At 35.9% G+C, this 21465-nt stretch overlaps 1 protein-coding gene and 1 pseudogene across 1 annotated transcript in view; both read right to left on the reverse strand.

Annotated features, from left to right (window-relative positions):
- The window catches only part of Pms1 (PMS1 homolog 1, mismatch repair system component), a 97301-nt gene that overhangs the window by 23710 nt on the left and 52126 nt on the right, over window positions 1–21465 (reverse strand). The window contains exons 6-9 of the mRNA XM_004628622.3: window positions 18797–18913; window positions 10552–10674; window positions 9864–10007; window positions 8843–9723 (exon numbers count right to left, since the gene is read on the reverse strand). Coding sequence (XP_004628679.1) covers window positions 8843–9723; window positions 9864–10007; window positions 10552–10674; window positions 18797–18913 — 1265 coding nt within the window. The remainder of the gene's footprint in view (window positions 1–8842; window positions 9724–9863; window positions 10008–10551; window positions 10675–18796; window positions 18914–21465) is intronic.
- LOC101584506 lies at window positions 4491–5017 on the reverse strand (annotated as a pseudogene).

Genomic DNA, 21465 nt, shown 5'->3' on the forward strand with positions numbered 1-21465 from the left:
TCTACTGAGCTATCTCTCCGGCCCAAACTTTTTTTTGTGGTGATACCAGGGATCAAACTCAGGACCTTGTACTTGCCAGGCAGGCGCTTATGTTGCTGAGCTATATCCCTGGCCCAGGTCCACAGTTTTCTAAGAAAAAAAAAAAAAAATCAAATGTTTGGCTGCTGAACAAATGACTAGATATTGATACATTTATATGAAGAATTTCACAGAATGTCAGAAGAGTATTATCCTATTCTCAGTTCATAATTCATGAAAATAGTTTCAATTTTTAAAAAAGATGGTATTAACTATCATATAAATGGTAAAGGTGAGACAGAGACAAGAGACCATGACACAGTATATACGTTTACCTGTGGTACCATCCATGTTTACTGAAGATTACTTGAATAAAACCTGGCTTCACTGTAAACTAAATAACAAATGGCTTCTTGGGTTACTTTACATGCAAGACTCACACTTCTTAAAATCTCTCATTTATACTTAGAAGCTGAAGTTCTGAATTACTTATACAAAACACATGATTTTCAAATAAGTATTTTTAGTTCTTGGACATTCAAAATTCAGTATTTTTCCTGTGTGGTGGAAAATGAGTTCAAGACAAAGGTTACCATTTGTAATTAATTATAATGTGAAAATTTTCACATATGGTATTAATCTTCTGATTTACTCAAGAGGTCAATTTAATTAGTTCCTTGGGACATAAAAAAAAATTTATGACCAAAGGAATATTAGGTAAATGTTAAGTGAAAACAGCTGCTACCATTGTATCAATGTCATTATGAGATTCAGCAGCTTTAACGGAAAATATTCTTCCTGACTTGACCAGCAATCAACTCAAAACACATTCCCAAGATTACATTTAATTATAAATTTTATTTCACATTTTCAGTAATATTGCAATTGTAACAATACTTTTGGTTATTTTAAGAAGAAATATATTTATTGCTACTGCAAGTAAAACCTCAAATTAACACCAACTGACTTGAGACCTCAGTGGCAGGGCACGGGCCCACACATGGATTGTCATCCAATGGAGAAAGTTTAAGAAAACAAGGGTGGAAAAAGAAATTAAGAAAGCCCCCAAAATCCAAGTATCTCTTCCATTCCAAAGTCTGTCCTAAACTCAGCAAAAGTTTAACAACTTTCCATGATATGGCCCTTATCTCTCCGTCTTTTTTTCTTACCATATACTTTCACATGCTGTTCCTACAGCACGTGTTTTTCAATTCCAGAATAACACCATGTTCCCTCCAGCTTGACAATTACTTAAAACCTCGGTTAGTTTCCACTCAGGGAAACAATTTCTGGCCCCATAGATGAAATGAAGCCCAAATGCTAATTGTTCTCGCAACTATTTTCTTTACCTTAAAACTCACTACAGTCTATAATTACTAGTTTTCTAAATATGTCCTCCTCAGTAGAATGTACCATTTACACTTAGGGAAAGTGTAGGCAAAGTCCCTTATAACTAAAGTGAGTACTCGGGGCCTTATAGACACAAAATCTTTAATCAAAACCTTATTGAAGAAAGGGAATGGAAAGGAGCAAAGGAAGAAGAGAGAAAAACAGGAAGAAAGGACAGAAAGGAAGAAAAGGAAAGATGGAATGAAGAACTGCAGGAGAGATTACTCTCAGATGCTGTATACTCCTCACAGAATTTAGGATCATAATAAAACTTCCAGGAAAAAGTCCAGAAGAGAAGTGGGTGAGATACCATCTTTCTTTTAGCCTCTCATTTATGATTTTACACTCAGCTGATCATAGTCCAAGGACCTTAGGCCAGTGATGGTGAAACTTTGAGAGCTTTCAAAGATACAAACAGTTGGCTGTGACTGCATCATGGGTTCACCACAATTGTTGGGTTTTTAAAGACTATAAAATAGCATTTTGTACCATATAACTAGACCTCTGATTCCAAGATACTTAAATTTTCATTTCCAGAGTCCAAACGAAATTGAATTTTGACACAGCAAGTGAAAAATGTCATTCACAGCAGAAAAATTCACTTTCAAAGATTAAAAACTGGTAATTTTCACATCGTAAGCAATAATTTTTTGTCTCTTTGATTTATTTTATCAATGTTTTATTTAACTGTCATAACAGTCCATGAGAGACTGCCCATCTATTTTTATCAAATGTTGACAAAGAATGACCCTTGTCAGAAGCTACATGTAGCATCTACCTGGCCATAAACAATTAGATAAGGACTATTAACCATAATCCTAGTAATCTAGTAATTTGGGATCCACAAGAAGAAACATCACTGATATTCTCCAACAGGCAACTGCAGTAATATTGGCTGTTTAAGGTGACAAGAACAAACAGGAACAGTTTCATCTTAAACTATTATAGTCCTATTTCTACTTCCAGGAGAATTAAAAACACCTATACTTCATTTCTACTCTCAAGACAATTCTCAATCTGTCACCTCTCTCTAGTCAATGCAATTCAACTTTAGTGGGTACTATATTTAAAAGTTAAGCCCACTCAACATTTCCCCCCAGTACAAAGAATACATCCTCCTATATACACACAAGGTACCATGTCATGCTTCAATAATAAAGTCCACTTAGCACTCCCAGTTTTTTGCACTGGGGTTGAATGCAGGGCCTTGCACATGCTATAATGACAAGTGTTCTACCACTGAGCTATATTTCAGCCCATTTTATTTTATTTTTTTATTTTTTATTTTATTTTTTTTTACAGTGTAACAAAATGTATTTTCATAAGTAATTATGGGCAAGTAATACATTTCAAGTATTTCAAAGCATTTTGCATATAGAATTTATAGACCACATTTAACAATATAATCTAGTTGTTAAACAAAAATTTTTAAAAATCTAGTTGTTTAAGAACTTCAGGGCCAGGGAGATAGCTCAGTAGAATAAACACTTGCCTAACAAGCGTTGGGTCCTGCATTCAATCCCCAGTACTGCAAAAAATTAAAAAAAAAAAAAAAAGAACTCCAGCCTAATTTTCAAAAGAACCAAAGTATTAAATCATTTTATGGCACTAGACACCATAAACTTATCTATGAAAACAGCAGGTAGATTTTTGTGATAAAAGAACAGAAAAAAAAGTTAAGCCAAAAAATTCAGACTGGGAATTTGAAACTAGCTGGTCAACTGAGGCCTAATAACAGCCTTTGTGTATCAGATTTTATCAAAAATTCCAAACATATAGTACATTTATTCTTTAGCAAAACTTCCTTTTGATAACTGAAAATCTTGCAATTTTTTCATGCTTGTGAAAAATACCTGTTAATTTCAAGTACCGATGTTACCCTTGAGATGCGGATGGTCCTGTACTTTTGCTCTAAGTGAACCTGGGTCTGTAACAGGGACACTGAAATGTGCTAAGAAAACTATTGGTCTTAGAGAAGGTTTACTCATGAATAAACTATGAGCCATTTACTGACCATGTATACTTCCAGCTCTAAGAACAACCAGACAGACAAGACCCCAGCTCTAGACTGACCCTTTTATAGCACAGCAGGTCAGGCAGCACTTCTGAAGCACCATGACCTATCAGCACAGCTTTCAATAGTGCCCGACACTGATTTTCCCTGTAAGCAGAAATAAAATACTTTGTTATGGACAGACTTTTTGAATACTCATAACGGGCACTTTCTGGTGTGTGGGTGGACAAGATATATCCTTTGCTTTCTAAGACATTATCAAGTACTTTGCTTTCCATTTCAATTTATCTAACGTTCTCCACAGTTCTGTCTGACCCACTGGCATTCTGTGACATTTTGTACAGTTTCCCATTGCCATTACTATAATCCCTGCCACTCATTCCTCTTTGCCACAGCCTGGTCATCCCCCATCTTTGCTGGTTATGTACTTGAGTGATTAATGTTAGCACTTCCCCAAAAGTTACGTCTTCAATAAATGTAACTCATCAGGATTTCTGATCACTACTTCTTCAAGCTTCATGGTGAACTTCAGATATTCCCTGTAGCAACATTCTTTCAGAATGATACTCAGAAATAGTATTTTCAAAAAGAGTCATTGAGGGTTGTCGTAAAAAATATTGAATTAAGAAAGTGATGAAGACATATAACCCTAAAGAAATGCATAGCCTAGGAAAAGATGCCTCTACTGTGCTGTCAGCTCCAACCATGGCAATTAACACCGCTAACAACTTTGGTGTGTGACATCAGCGTACGCACATAATGGTCAGATCAAGAAATTAAATTTCTGGTTCTTTGATATTTAATTAAAACTTATATGACTTATTAAGCTTGAAAACTTAAGCTGCACATGACAAAAACAGTTAAATATTCATTGGTAGGTCTATTATACTTAGCACAAAATGTATATTTAAGAATCTATAAATGAGTCTATAACATTCTATCAAGCAAACTGCCATCTATGATCCATAATCAATCTTTGTACATTTTTAACTCAGAGACAATTACATAACATTTAGGAAATTTTAATTTTCCAAATGTACTCACACAAAATCATCAGAACTATTTTTCGGGTAAAAAAATAGTTGCATGATCCATGTGCCACCAATGAACTCCCTACTGGTGAAGTGGCAGTCACCACAGCATGACTTTCCATGGCAGTGGCACTGTTCATGCATAGGCTCTTCCTCTTGGCATGAAGAACACAAAAACAAGAAGGGACAAGAGCCACCACTCATTGTTTCCTTGACTCTTGGGTGTCTTCATTATGTGCTAAAAGCCTGTTTTCACTAAAATAGCAATTTTTATTCTGAAAGGTTATCATATGTTCCCAGTAGATATTAGCAATTTCCAACACGATCTCTAGGGATAATTCGCAGTTCTGAACCATGCTTCAGAAAAACATTTCCAGCAGTCTGTGCAGGATTTATTCCTATTCCATCATTGGTAATAATTGCACTTGTTGCTGCAGGCACTTTAAATTCTTCTGCAGCAAACTTTTAAGACTGCTGTGAAAGGTGTACTTTCAGGAACACTCAGTACTTTGTACGGCAGCCGCGGGTCCCACATCAGCGTGATCTTGAAGGACACCTTCAACATGGTGGCCTACTGGACAGGCCAGACCCGGCGCGCCCCAACCCGACTGGCCCAGGAGGAAGCGCCGCCTGCACGCCCACCCCATTTTATTTTTTGAAACAGGATCTCAAACTTGCCATCCTTCTGCCTCAGCATGCTGAGTAGCTGGGATTACACTGTGTGCCACTCCCTCCCAGTCACTTATCTTTAATACACTCACTGCTGTGTCATTAGGTAAAACTAGAAACAAACATAACTGTAAAACTTTGCATGATGGCTTCAAAATAAACTTCTAGAACTCTAACATTTATGAAATAATCAGCAATCTAAACAGCAGATGTTTAATATATTAAGAATTTCTTGGGGCTGGGGAGATGGCTCAGTGGAATAAGTGCTTCCCTGGTAAGTGCAAGGGGCTGAGTTCAATCCCCGGTTCCGCCAAAAAAAAAAAAAAAAAGAATTTCTTGAGCAAATTCAGTAGCATACTGGATGCAAAGCCAATATTTAAAAATCAATAGCATTCCTGTGCACAAAAAACAAACTCATTAATAAAAAAATAAAAACTCATTGAGAAAGAGGTTAAGGAAACTATATCCATCACAATAGCATCCAAAAAATGAAATACTTAGGAATCTACCTAACAAAGGAAATAAAAGATCTATATATTAAACATTACAATACTCTGAAAAGGAAGACTGAAGGATACCAGAAAATGCAAAGATATCCCTTGCTCATAAAAATTCCCAAAATTTGTAAAATTCCCAACATTACAGATTTACTGCAATGTCCATCAAAATACCATTAGCATACCTCACAGATCTACCTAAAACATTTCTAAAATTCATCTGGAACCAGAAGAGACCTAGAATAGCAAAGGCAATCCTGGGTTAGAAAGGAAAGGCAGGAGCCATCACAATCCCTGACTTGCAACTACACTTCAAAGTTACTGTGATAAACCCAGAATGGTACTGAAAAAAAAAAAAACAAAACAAACAAAAAACAGACCTGAGGATCAATGGAACAGATTAGAGGATGCAGACACAACTAAAAAGACAATCAGCCACCTTAGCTTTAACAAAGGGGCCAAACATGTTCACTGGAAGAAACATAGCCTCTTTAATAAATGGTGCTAGAAAAACTGGCTTTCCATATGTTTTGAAAACTAGTTTTAGAATTCAAAACTAGTTTTGAAAACTAAAACTAGACCTATGTTTATCATCAGGCACTAAACTAAAGTCAACAAAGATCTAAGTATTCAAACAAACAACAAATGTACTGGAAGAGAAAGTGGGTAGAAATTTGAATATGATATAGGGGTAGGCAAGTTCATGAGCAAAACCAAAACTTCATGGGAAATACTTCAAAGAATCATCAACTGGGATCTTCATCTTAAAAGTCTTTGTACTTCAAAAGAAATCATGAAAAGAATGAAAAGAAAACCCACAAATTGAGAAAAATAAAGGACTTCTATCTAGAACATATAACGAACCTCCAAATTCAAAGATTGAATACAAAAATAGGTATTAGAAGTGAATACGTACTTCTCAGACAAAGAAATATAAATGGCAAATAACTATATGAAAAAATTTTCAATATCACTGGTCATTTGAGAAATGCAAATTTAAACAACACTGAGATTCCATCTCACTGCAGAAAGAATGGCTATCATCAAGAAATCAACCAATAACAAATGCTGACAGGGCTGTAGGGGAAAGGAACCTTTCTCTGCTATTGGTGGGAATGTAGACTGGTGTAACCACTATGGAAATCACTGTGGCGATTCCTCAAAAAAACTAGGATTAGAGGTCCCATTTGACCCAACTATTCCCCTTCTGGGTATCTTCCCACAAGAACTAAAAACACAGCAATATATGTGCACCTATGTTTATAGCAGCACAATTTGTAATAGATAAATCTTGGCAACCACCCAATTGCCCATCAAGTGAGGAATAAAAAAAGAAGTAGCCCTTTTATACAATGGAGTACCCCTCAGCTATAAAGGATAAACTTGAGGTTTTTATATGTAAATGGATACAACTAGACAACATACTCTTAAATGAAATAAATCACACTTGCAAGTGTAAACACTATATTGTCTCCCTAGTGTAAGAAATTGAAAGAGTAACTAAAACCCAAAATCTACAACAGACATTGTGAAAGGGAAAGACACTGATCAAAAGGCATAAACAACTGGGATGTGGCAAAGGAGAAAAGTAGAAAAGGGAAAAGAAAAAAAAAATATGTGTATGTACACACACACACGATTGATAATTATACTACTAATTTGTATTAGTTCATTGAAAGGAACAGTTAGTACTTATATTGTCTGATCAATTTTCATGCCTGTAGCTTGTAACCTAACAACTACTTTGAAGATAGCAATATACAATATAATCATCTTGGAAAAAATGAGAATTTTATGCTTTTTTAAAAAAGACAAATGTATTATTCTGTTGCTTAAAGTATGAATGTCTTACACATTTCAGATATACAATTAAGCTTTCCTAAAAAAGGTGACATCATGTTTAGGATTTGCTTCAGAACAATATGAAGGGTGGAGGTAAAGTAAGAAAAGGTTTGCATGAAGCAGAACTGCCCTGAGATTGACAGCTAAGGAAATAGGGTGATGGGTCCATTGTACTTTTGAAAAAGGACAAAACACAGCCTTCATCTCCCCTTACAAGAAAATTTTAAAAAGAGGCCAAAAAAGTTAATTTATAGAAGCTCCATATTCATGTTAATAGTGGTCTTTATTATTTTTGAACTGATAATTGTTTTTATAATGCTTAATGAGTTAATGGGGAGAAAAACCTCACAATATCCATCTAGTTTATCACCAAATATCATTTTATGTAATGGACTACATTTAAAAAGGGCTTCCCCACCACCCCCAAATATTTGACAAAGCCCGAGACACATCAGTTAACACAGTGGGGTATAATTTTGTTCTATTTTTTGGTGGTCTAGAGCACACAAGACGTAATTTAGTACATGTGCTGCTGAAGCAAGCACGTGCAAGACACTGCTGTCTGTGCTTGGCCTCCTAAGTCAATTAGACATACTGTATTATTTTGGAATATTTATTTAGATAATATTTTAATCAGGCATAAAGCAACTACTATTTACATCTCTCAAGTACCCAGTCACCAATAAAAAAATAACACATCACAGAAGCAAACCTTGAGTTACACTGAAAAGGAATGGTATTAATAGCACTACAAGGATCCTGGCACAGTGGCACAATTCTTTGTATTGTGTCAAACATTTTAGAGACTTTTTTTTTAAATTTTATTTATTTGTGTGTGTGTGTGTGTGTGTGGCCAGCTCAGCCCACCAGGGGGCGGGCTGGCTGGCATGTGGTGCTGGGGGATTGAACTGCGGTCCCTGTGCTTTGCTAAGCTTGTTCTAAGTAGGTGCTTTAGACCACTGAGCCATCTCACCAGCCCTAGAGACTAACTTTTTAAAGGGCATAGTCAAGACAGAAACACCACTGTTTTAACTCCTCTAGTGCAATGCTTTTTAAAAAATGCCCTGCCCTAGAAACTACATTTTTTAAAAAAGAAAGTGTTTTCAAAGTGAAACTAATGGATACCTTTAAAAACAAATTAACACATCAGAAAGCAGTTGAGAGTTACACAGAGAAAATCTGTTTTAAAACAAAAAATTATCCCCCCAAAGCCCCTAAATTTAAAAAAAGATACCAAAAAAGATACTCTAGCCCACCCAAGAGGCATTTTCCATTCTGCTTTTCTATAAATAAGACATTTTTAAAAACTCTTTTAAACCAGTGAGTCATATAGACTGGAAAGAGCTGAGCAGTCAGGCTGCATGCAAGCTCTGGAAACTTACTTGAGCTTTTCCTCCCCACTCAATGTCTTCCACAGCTCTTCAATGTGGATGGCTGCAGCTTCTACACTAGTCTTGGGATTTTCTGTCAGAAACTGAGCACGATGTTCCCGAATGAAAAGGGCGCTTGCAGACAGGGGTTTCTTGATTACTCGACTGCTAATTAAATCATAGGCTGTTAGCTGTCCAGACTTGTCATCTACCACATTTGATTTTCTGTTACTGGGGCCATCACTGAGATTTTCTTGTTCATGGCCTGCACGATTATGCTTGCTCACTTTATGTGCCAAACTTTCCTGGGGCACTAAAATTTTCACGGGCTCAATATTCTCTCCCACTGAATTCTTCAGCGCATTTCCCTTGCTCCAGTCATCTGCACAAATTTCTAAAGACTTCACAGGAACTGCTGTTTCTCCATTTGCCCTCTTCTCATCTATAAGGCCTTCACCACCATTTTCTAACTGGGCCTGCTCAACAGAACTTACAAAAGTTTCACGACATTCACTCTGGACATCTTCTGATGGTGAGGTATTTACTGGGATTTGTTCACATGTATCTCTAGTGTCCTTATGGACCTTACACTTTTCACGGAAATGATTATCACAATGTTCATCAATACTTGTCTGCTGATTTAAATAATTATTGTTTTCTCCTGCTTCATCATTATGTACATCACTTTGGAAAAGAGAGACTGAAGTAGCAACATTTGGGTAATTGTTTCCAGATGATTCCAGTTTATTAAAAGGCACATCTGTTTCTGCTGTTTTACTAACAACCATGTTGATTGAGGAAACGTCTGTTTTATTATTTTCGTAACAGTTTGTACTAGGTAGTGGTCCATAACAAGTTGTCATCATATCTTCAAGAGCAATTAAAACAGATTCCTTAAAAAATATAAATTAACAAATATTAAGAGATATTATGAAAATAACAGACAAAATTAAAAATATAGCAAATTTTTTATATGAAAGCAGGCTGTATACATTTATAGAGCATGAATACAAAAATTATCTGAAAAAGGTACCTTATTTTGTAATAATACTTGACTTTTATCTGGTGTTAAATTTACATCCACATCAGTTGTAGGAACATCAATTTTCAGGAAGAAAATGGGATACAAACGAGTAGATTCCTTTAGGCACTTCAGATTGTAATAATGTCGGATTAACTACAAAAATATGTAATGAACAAAACACAAGAGCACCATTTAATACAGTACTGCCAACCTTAAAATACCACCAAAAGCAGCAGATTCAAGTGAAACCTGAAATAGCTGCAACCACCCAGCAGGGAACCAATATGTCAGCAATGGAAGCAGTCCTGTTGGGGCCTGAACACATGGAAAGCACCCTAAGAAGCACAGGCATGCAATGCAGCTGTCTTCAAGGCTAAAAATCATAGTAGCACAGAAGGTTTGAGGTTCAGAGTTCAAATCAAAACTGCTACTTTCTAGCTACGTTCTTAAGTAAATCATTTAACATTTGTTTCCTCATTATAAATGGGGAAAATTATGTATCATGTCTGTTGAAAAGAGTAAATGAAACACATTACATAAATAATAACCAGCACCATGCTTAATATATGATTATCTGTTTACTGCCTTTGCATAATTTTGGAATACATTCTAGTAGCCATTTTTAAAACATACTGACAAATAACAGAGCTGGTTTAAAATTTCTGACCAAAGTGAAACTTTTTTCTAAAAGTATTACCTTTAATATGTCTTTCTGATGGATGAGTCGATTATTTATAAAAATGAAACTCCTCTCTGGAGTTGAAAGACTTGTACTAGAGTGGTCTGCATCAAGCTTTGGAAAGAATCCACTTAGATAAATCTGTAATTATAATAGATAGTCACAGAGTATCCAATATCCTCATCAGGGTCTGGCTATAGACAACACATTAAAAGATTTTTAAAAGTTAAAAAATAAATTTTTAACTTAAGAGCTAGTCACTTCATATCCCAAGAATTAACCTTGAAGAAAACCAAACAGGCATATATAACTCTTAAGGAAAAGGGCACATTTATAAAATCATACCTTTAAATATTTAACTGGCATAGGGGCCGGGGAGATGGATCAGTAGAATAAGCACTTGCCTGGCAAGCGCAAGGTCCTGATTTCAAGCCCCGATTCCGGAAAAAAAAAAAAAAAAATTAACTGGCCTAGGACATACCCTACTCACTCTCTACTAAGTTTTACTTTATTTTCTTTCCCTCACTGTGCTTTCTTTCTATTTTTGTTTCTTTTAACTATAAAGAAGTTGCTATATATCTTTCAGTATACTATAAAGCTAATCTTATTGGGTCTGCATTTCTGAGTTTTAAAAAATGTCTTTTATTCTTTGAATTGACTTCCTTAGGACATCCATTGTACTTCACCTTCATTTTTGCTTAAAGATATTTTCTTTTCTTTTTTTTTTTTTTTTGCGGAACCGGGGATTGAACTCAGATTTGCTTATCCTAATGAGCCATCTCCCCGGCCCCTTAAAGATATTTTCTACAAAAATGTTACTCACTATTTACAAGTTGTCTTTATTCTATAAATGTATGAAAGAGAAGGAAAAATGAATGATACAAGAAAAGGCACAGAGAGTGTTAGGGGTATACGGCATAGAACATGTTCCTAACTTCTACCCTTTGGCAATTAACATAGCTAAAGACCCTATACAGAATGTTAGAAATACAGGTCAAGCTAGACTGCCAGGGTATGAATCCCAGCTCAACTACTAGCTATGTGATTTTGGTCAAGTTAATAGAGGCCTATATCTCTTATTGCAAACAACTGGAATTCAATGTGTTATTAATCGGCTAAGAAACACCAATGGTCACATTTTAGCTTAGGTTAAAGAAGGCAAGTATGTCAGTGGAGTGCTATTTTTAGCTGACCAGGAGCTAGCAGGCTCCTTACCAGTATAAGCCTGTAGGCTACCACCTCTCTTACTTCCCTCCTCTTGGAAATAAGTGTTTAAAGAGACGCATTACCAGTTTTAGAACACTAAGTGCATTATTGTCACAGCGCCAAATTGTGCCAATTAGAAAAAATAAATTAATAAATCTGGATAATCCATTACAAAATGATACCACTTAATTAACTGTAAAACTTCACAGCATTTATAAATGGTTATATCATTTACCAGGTAACATGAGATCCTTCTTAGAACACCTGCTGGGCATCAAGGAAAGACTTTTTAAGTTCTGAAACACTTATTGCTTGTGCAAATTAAAAAAAAAAATCTGCTCTCTAATCTGAAGGGTTAAGACTAAAGTAACTAGTTAGTGGCTTCCTTTCACACTACCTCATAATTACAGCATGTTACACTGTACAATACTTTCAGATATTGAGCTTTAAAATGATCTAAGATAATCTTAACAAGCTATATTTAAATTTTATAGAAAGTAAAATAAAAGTTCTTATAAGTAAAATATAAAAGACCAAATCAAGTGCAACAAAATAAAAATGAGACAGGCCTTTACATGATTCTGGACCTCAACCTAGGAATGAAAGTAGAAACTGAAGGCAAAGTACAATCAAATTCCTTTCTCTTCAACCACACTTTTAAGTTGGCTTCTTCTTTAATGACCGACTCCAGTGATCTCATTTGACTTTCTGTAGCCCCTGCCATCAAAGGTAACTCCCTCCTTGGGGAAGCACTCTAACATATGAATCTGTTTCAACGTTGTCTTGGTCTTTCTGCTTCCTTTACACTTCCTCACTGACTGGCTTCTCTCCTTTCCTTAGCTCTATAAATGATCATGGTCCCTGTGAATTCCATCATTTGTCCCTTTCTTCTTTCTCTCCAATTACTATGAATAATTTCATTCACTACTATAGTTTTAATAAACAGTCATATAAAATGATGCTCAGACATAGATACTATAGTTTCTATTTCTCTCACTCTCAAATCTGCAACTGTCACAAAAATAGTCTCAAGCTCAAAGCTTCACAGAATATGTCACTCCACTTCTACTCTGCTGTTCAACTGGCTCATCCTGTCTTCCTTTAATATGACAGAATCCTGCTGTTTATAGTCTGTCAAACCCGCCTCCTTTTTGCCATCATTATGTTGTTATATAACCTTAACTGGACTCCAAACACTCATCTTTCTCCTCCTTCAGCCATAAAACCCATCATAACAGCATAGAGTTACATTTCTAAATAACCTAAATATCCTGGTAACAAGAGTGAAGCAAGTTCATGTGAAAATTCCCTTGTCTTCTACTCGAAGTACAAACTACACACAGGTGATAAAATCAAATTCTAAAGTAATTTTAAGAGTCCTACCTAACATATAAAAGTAAGACAAACAATGACTTGTGGATGTGAAACACATAAAAGGGAGTGATGGTTTAAGATAAAAGTCCTATATGCTATACTATCACACACAAGGTCTTTTGGAAATTAAATTCTGGCAAGAAAATAAGGAAAGAAAACACTCTGTGGAATGTAGGGGATTAAAATTAGTATTTCTGTTTGATATAGGAAGCTGATATGCCACCATTCTTGAAAAACATAAACAAAACTTTAAAATGCTGTGTGGTCACTGTCTGGAGATACTTTCCAGGGTCACAGGAAAGAACAGAAACAACTCCAAAACGAAGAACAAAACTAAGCCAAGCTGGCTTGGAAAACAAGTCTGTAAAATCTTGGCAGGCTGAGGCATCAACTGCAATATAGCACCTGGTTTTGAATCAGGGATGGAGAGAAGAATATCTGCCAAACTATGGAATAGGAGAGGTAAGTGGGGAGAGGAAACAAAACAACAAAAGCATATATGCATTCAAAATAATTTCAAAAATTAAAATTTCAAAGCATATAAAATAGTGGAGAATAAAAGAATTTTCTCTCTGAAAAGCAGGAATGATAGAGCAATATGGAAAGAACCAAGAACTTAGTATAGGCTTACCTTTGTACTTATTGCTAATTGGTTCTGGAAGGCACAATGCGTACCCAACAAACTGTTTTGGCTGGAAAGGGTAACAAGTCACAAGGCAACTGACACTTAACAATTTTCTTGCCCATCAAATACCAAATAAATGACTAGGACAAAAACTTTTGTATCAAAATGCACTAAATTTGACAAGTTTCAGAGCAGTGGAGTAGAAGAAAGGTATGGCTGTGAACAAATTAAAATAAGGAGCTGCAAAGTAAGTTTAGGGAAGAATATAAAAAGAAATAAATTCTGAATCCTAAAAACATATACATGGTTTAGGAGTTAAAAATCAGGCAGTACGAGGAGTTCATGTACAAGTTAGCATGGAGTAATGATGCAGAGATAAAAAAAAGATGGAGGTTAAAGGAGCTCCATCAGGTCAAAAAAGCTACATTTGAAAAATACCTAACAAAAACTGCCACATTAGTGACTCAACTGAGACCATCATTCATAATAAAGATGTTCTTCTACATGGGTCCCTACAGATGAAACAGACTGTCACAGTAAGGGAGAGATATACAAAGATTCTCTACACTTAAAGTTCATATTAGCTAATGGATCGGTCATGCCAGTGCAGGCTTTGGTGGACAAGTTCCACAAGTGAAATATATGTACCCCAGATGCAGGGTAAGAGAAAACAGCTAGAAAACAATGTAGGATTGCCTTTGGCCAAAGACAAGAGGTAAATCAAAAAAATTCAGACATAGGATATGTTATAGGAGAAAAGAGTATGAAAATAAAGGAAATGGAGTGGTAATGGGTAGCCAGTGGCAATACAAACACATCTGCTTAGCCACATAGTGTAAGAGCAGAAGAGGGATGTGCTAATATGATCGCTTTGACCAGACACCCAAACTTTCAGTGCCATGTAAGTGGAACACTAACACATGCCTTCCCAACTCCTTTCATTCCTCCATGCAAAAATAACACATGAAGGTACAGCAGTAATTCTGATCTGACAGAGTACTGAGCATCTTTATATGATTTCTGTCTCAAAAGGAAATCTACAAATAAATGGGCAAGGTCAGATCTGGTAACTTATCTCAAAAAAGACAAAAAAAAAAAAAAAAAAAAGATTCCCAACTGCAGAACTGATTCCTGTGATAGTTCTTTCCACACACAGAATTGTAACTGACCAAGGTCTAAATTACTGCTTTCCATTCATGAATGGTGCACCTAAGGACCTTGTAAAAATGAAGGTTCTGATTCAGCAGATCTGAGGTAGAGCCCAAGACTGTTTGTTCCTAATAAGCTTCCATTTGATGCCCACACTACTAATCTGTAGACCCAATTAGTACAGCCAGTGTATCTCAAGCATAAAGACACACAGGCAACAGAGTCCTATGAAGCTACAAAGAATCTAGCAGGAATTTAGATGCACCTTTAGCATCCTGAATCAACTACTATAAAAAGTAGAATTCCAGAGATACTGCAGGCTTAAAGGTAGCAGCCAGCCAAACAAAAGCCCTTTTCTCTAAAGAAACTGAATAATGACAAGTGTGTCTTAACTCTAATTCAACTAATTTCGTGCTAAAGGAAAGAAAAGAAAGAGAAAGATGGATGGAAGGAGAGAGATATAATTGGTTTCTTACAAACCAGAGCAGTAAGGATATGTATGGTATGCAGATTAAGCCCTAAACACTCACCCTATTATGACAACTGGGATTCTTTCTGAATTTATGAACAGGGTAAGGATCTTGATTACACAACACTGAGGGAGAGGCTACAGTCACCAAGCCCAGTCACCAAAATCCAATTTGATTTCCTATTCATGGGTAATCCGACATTCTGCAAAACAGACCTCTTAAATAAGTAGAACAAAACCTGAGAAAAAGATTATTTAAGGAAGAAATACTTTAAAAACAGAAACTTAGTATCTTGGGGCAAGCCAGATAGCTCAGAGGACTAAAGCACCTACTTAGGCAGATGTAGGGATTGGGGTTCAATCCCCGGTGTGCCATGCCAGCCCTACCCTGGGGGCACACTGAGACAGCAATTGAGATTGGGCCTGGTGGCATGCGCTTACTTGTAATCCCAGTGCTTGGTAGGCTGAAAACAGGAGGACTGCTACGAGTTCGATCTGTGTAGTGATACCCTATATACCATGTACTAAATACATTTAAAAAACCCCAAACTTAGTATCATTAGAAAGATTTTATATTCGTAAATTATAAAAACAAAATAAAAATGTTCTTTGAAATTAAACTTAACTCTCAAAGTAAACAATTCAATAAAAGAATTAAAGGATACAGTCAGTGAGATCTCCCAAAACTTTCAGAAGAAAGAAAAGATGGATAGCTTGACAAAAGAGAAGATCCTAATTAGGAGAAGGGGAGGGGAAGAGGAGAAAAGGGGGAGGAGAAGGGAAGGGGGAAGGGTAAGAGGAACAGGAGACGGAGGAGAAAAACAATGTTAGTGGATGGGAATACATAACCCAGGGATAAGAAAGTAAAGTCTTCAGAGTCACAAGGTCCACATTAATGCTGAGCACAACGATGACCAACCAGACACACACTTAAACAATTTTTTTGTAAATCTGAGCACAAACATGAAAGAAAGGTACAAAGAATTTCTGAATAGAAAAAAATTACTATCTAGAAAAAAACGCTATGATCAATCTTTCAGTCAATAACAGGTGATCAAAGACTCAATGTCCTCAGTGTTCTAAGGAAAGCTATTTTCAATCTATAATTCTGTGGCTATAATACCATCAACATACAAAGTGCAAAATAATGTCACTTTGAGACATTAAAACTTGTGTTTGTCCCTTTTCTGTGGAAGATATTTAAAGATGTACCTTCAAAAAACTGAGAAGGACTAACTACTAACACAGATTTGGGACATAAAAAGTAAGGAACCAACCAGTGTTCTGACGTAAGCCTATCTCAGGATGAAAGGAGTACAAGAAGAGGGAATGGAAAGGATTACAAACTAGAGAAGAAACACCAAAAGAATTTTTGCTGATTTGATGGAAGAAAATTTCACTTGAAAAACTTTTGGGAGCTCAGAAATAACAAGAACCTCTAAGGTAGTTCATGAGTAAAGCAAGGAAAATGATAAATGTTAGGTGACTGATGCTAACACAAGAAAGAATTCTGAAGCCATGCTGTTAAGTTGAGCTGTGGGGGACTCAGGTCAATAATTTCTGACATTGCCAGTTAAACAGAAGACCCAATGCTATTATGGGCTACTGGACTCTTTTAGAATATTTTTTTTTAATTTATTTATTTGTGTGTGTGTGTGTGTGTGTGTGTGTGTGTGTGGCCAGCTCAGCCCACCAGGGGGCGGGGCCGGCTGCCATGTGGTGCTGGGGGATTGAACCGTGGTCCCTGTGCTTTGCTAAGCTTGTTCTAAGTAGGTGCTTTAGACCACTGAGCCATCTCACCAGCCCCTCTTTTAGAATATTATGCTGAGTTTACACACCTATAATATTCAATAACGGAACTTAGAAAAAATGGGGTACACCGAGGAATGTCCATTCTGTATCTGTGTATTCAAAGAGGTTGGGATAGATATATAGTTGCATTCTCTTAATGAATAGAATGATTTGTTCTAATGGTGTTTGTAAATAGGATCACAAGTCCGCATCTTGTACAGCAATTAACCACTAAGAAGAATATATGCAGTGTATTGTTTGTTAAAACTGTACTTCCGATTTGATTTGAAACTGTCTCATTGCTGTTTATCAATAAAACTTTGAAAAAAAAAAAAAAGAAAGAATTCTGTTTAATCAAGACAATAGAAAAATTTTCATTTATATGAATGGAACAAGAGATATATAATATTGGGTATCTGGAGAAGAATATAATCCTAACACAATATTAGGCTCTGCAAGGAAAACTATGTAATAATGTATACTCCATGCAAGTGTTTAACCTTTGGAATCAATATTCAGACAAAAAATGAATGACTTAAAAGTGGCTATGGGGTCGGAAACAGTGGCACATGCCCTGTTAATCACAGCCCTGGGGGGCTGAGGCAGGGGCATTACCATGAGTTTGAGGCCAGCTTAGACTATATAGCAAGTTCAAAGCCAACCTGAAGTACATAGTAAGATCCTGTCTCAAAACCAACCAACAAACAAAAATGTTTCTAGGACCAGAAATATAGCTCAGTGGTAGAACATGAGGTCTTGAGTTCACTCCTAAAATTGTTGTTAACAACTGCAGCAACAAAATTACATATTAAAATATGCAATTAAGATTGATAATAAAAATGTCTTAATGACTGTACTGATTGATACATTGTGTCAACTTGAGAAGTTTAGAAGTTTAAGTGACTCAGCAGAGAGCCAGAATTCTTAGTTTGTAAACATCCTCATCCTGTGCAAGAGAAGGGCATGGACACTCTGTTGAGTTCTACACCCCCAGCCCTGGGTAGCTTGTTTATAATGTAAGGAGGGAACAGAGGCTGGCTGGAAGCCGCAGCTGCTGCCCTCCCCTTTGCTCTTTCCTGTTTTCTGCGGTGAACTGCTGCTCTCTGTCATGTGCCGCTCTGCCTGGGAGCCAGCCCAGTATAGCCTGAAACCTCCACAAACTGTGAGCTAAATAAACCTTTCCTTCCTTAATTTGGGCTGTTGGGTATTTTGTCCCAGCAATGAGTGAAAAGTAACTGTGATGCCAACAAAATTGAAATAGGAAAGAGCAAGCAAGGGAAGTATCATTTAGCATTACAGGGAGTCAAAAAGCACCAAACCAAGAAAAGAAAGTTTGAGTGTATATTTACTCAATGAGTAAAAGAAAGAAAAGATAAACAAGTTCAATACCTTTACAGTGTAAAGGAAGATAAAATTCTAAGTTGAAAATTATTTTTAAAAAATCAATTTAAGCAAAAAAAAAAAGATAAAAGCGGGGCTGGGAAAGGAAGTTAGTACTGTATCTACTTTCTTTCCTACCTACTTTATATACATATTTTGATAAAAATGTAAAACAAACAAAAAACCTCTTATTCTAACCTCCCAAAAGAGATATATTTTAATTACATCATTACCAAGTCAAAATTACGACAGAACATTTTCATGGGTACCTGAGATTCTTCTGAGTGGTACTGAAAAGATGCCAAGTTGCCCATAATAGCAGTCCCCAGAACTGACATGAGAGCCATCCTGTGGTCAGATACTCTAGTTTTCTGCCAAATAACTGCCTAGAAATGAAACGACATATACAACTTTTAATATAACTTTGTTAATAAATTCAAGAATTTACAGTAATCATTTCTATATTTATTAATCTCTTTATAGAATGGACTCATGAGATATCAAGTGTGACAGAACAAACCTTGACTCCAACTAGAAGCTGTACAAATTGTAGTGTTCAATATATTCAACTTCCCTTAGTCTTAGTCTTCTCATGACAAGGGGTTGTTTCTTTTTCAGAGTTGTTGGGAAATTAAAATACACAATGTAGGCAAACACTGTGGCATAAAATTCAATATCCTCTTATCTTAAACTTCAGAAAATGTCTTAACATTTAATTCAATATTTAGAATTTAAATGTTACTCCAAATAAGATAATTACTATTTTACAGAGTATGGTCAGTCATACCACAGAATTTTTGTAAATAGTTAAATAACTGTAAAAAATTTTGAAAGAGGCAAATATTTTAAAATTATCTTTGTAATTACTTTTAATATAGATAACTTACAATTAACTAAATCTAAAATGCAGACATGATGAGCTTGGGTTTTCTTTTAACTACATGCATGTAGTAGGGTAGATTAGGGAAAACATGCCCAGAGACCAGACCAATGCACAATCAGTTTTGATATATACTATCTTTTTGGTTAATGAAGTCTGCTATCTCACTGTGCTCCTTACTGAATACAGAACTGTGGAAAAGTCATTCAGCAAGGGGTTCTAGAAAAGCTGTGGACCATGACTACAAGAAATGTGATTTAGGGGCTGGGGAGACGGCTCAGTAGAATAAGCACTTCCCTGGCAATCGTAAGGGCCTGAGTTCAATCCCTGGTTCCGCAAAAAAAAAAAAAAAAAAAAAAAAAAAACCATGTGATTTAATTTTTATTTTAAAAGCACACTGCTGCTAGCAACATAGAAAGATGATTTCACACTACGCAACTATTGCATCAGGGGCCTGGCTTGGGGTATTTTCCAACTAGTTTCACTGGGATTAGCAATAAATGATAATCAGGTCTACTATAAATGATAAGCAGGTCTTTAAAAGATGATTCACTATTTAAAAGTTAAACAAATGTAACAAAAATTGAGTTCAGAAGAAATTGAATTTTTAACATTTTCTAAAGAAAATATAATTTTCTTTCTCTACCACTTCATCAAAGTATCAAAACTAGAGATTACCTTTTCACTTAAAGTTTTTTGTGTATCTTTCCTTTAGGCCGAAAGATTATCATGTGCTAAAAATACACAGAAACCTCCATATGTTTTCTATCTAGGTCACAGAAAGACGGAGCATCTAGATGTGCCAAGTAAGAATCTGACTCTGGTCAATATGATGACGGTGCAAACACACCTCAATCAAAAATATACTATTACACACACCATCTTTGGTTTGATTGAAGTCAAATATATCTTGTCCCATTTCCCTTCATTGACACACGCCGAAGAAAATGAAGTCGAGTGATGCCACCTAACATTTAATTAGTAAACCTCAATTGCGAAGGTAATCTGTGATATACAGGGAAAAGTAGGCTGCACAAAGATGATGCACAATTAACTTAAAAAATGCAATGACAACTCCTTCCAGGATATAAAAAAAGAGTATATGCTACTAGCTTGAAGTGCAAATGCTCTCATTTGAATGTCTCCTTCAAAACTCATGTTGACATTTCATTACCATTCCAACACATCTAAGAATACTTCCTGAGCTGGGGATATAGCTCAGCAGCATAATGCCTTCCTGGCACAGGCAAGGTTGGAGTTTGATTCCTGTTACCAAAAAAAAAAAGAGTAGTTCCTTTTGGAACTGCTTCTATGTCATGGAAAATGGCTCTTATGAACCCAATAATGTGTAACAACTCAGTAGGTTAGTTATGTGAAGAGTTGATTCTTGATTTTAAAAACGGTGAATTCAGTTCAGTTTTCTATTTCTCAAACTCGCTTGCCATGCTGTGATAAAGCTCTTATGACAGGTGGCCCTTCAAACTTGAACTTCCAAGCTTCTAAAACCATAAGCCAAATACACCTACTGCTTATTATTTACCAAGCAGAAAATAGACTAAGACAGCAATCAAATTCTGCAAAATATATGCTCAAATGTATTAAGTTCACATTTGAATGTTCTAAAAGCTAGATGTCTTCACTACTATTTCCAAGACCTTACAAGTTACTCTAACTGGATCTGTACCTATTGCCATCTGCTCCTGGACAAGTACTGTCACGACTCGTGCAGAAAAGGACAGAGCACAAATGCAACATTAAAAGGCTGTGTTCCCACCCTGGCAGTATGGCAGCCATTAGCCGCAGCAGTTTATCCCTGAGACACTGCTACAGGTTTCAAAGTCAACATATATTTTGGATTATTCCATCACAATATCAGTGCTGCTATCAGAAGAACAACACCACTTTCTATAACATAGTAAGCATTAATATGATGTGATTATTGCTAAGCAGCCTTGGGCTTTTAAAACTGATTCTATCTTGGTACAATTTTTTTTTAATAAAAAAACCGTATTTACTTAGAAGCATTCAGAATGTCAACAAAACAGTTGCAACTTTTTT

This window comes from Octodon degus, unplaced genomic scaffold (genome assembly GCF_000260255.1).
Source record: "Octodon degus isolate 3935 unplaced genomic scaffold, OctDeg1.0 scaffold00025, whole genome shotgun sequence".
NCBI classification, from domain to species: domain Eukaryota; kingdom Metazoa; phylum Chordata; class Mammalia; order Rodentia; family Octodontidae; genus Octodon; species Octodon degus.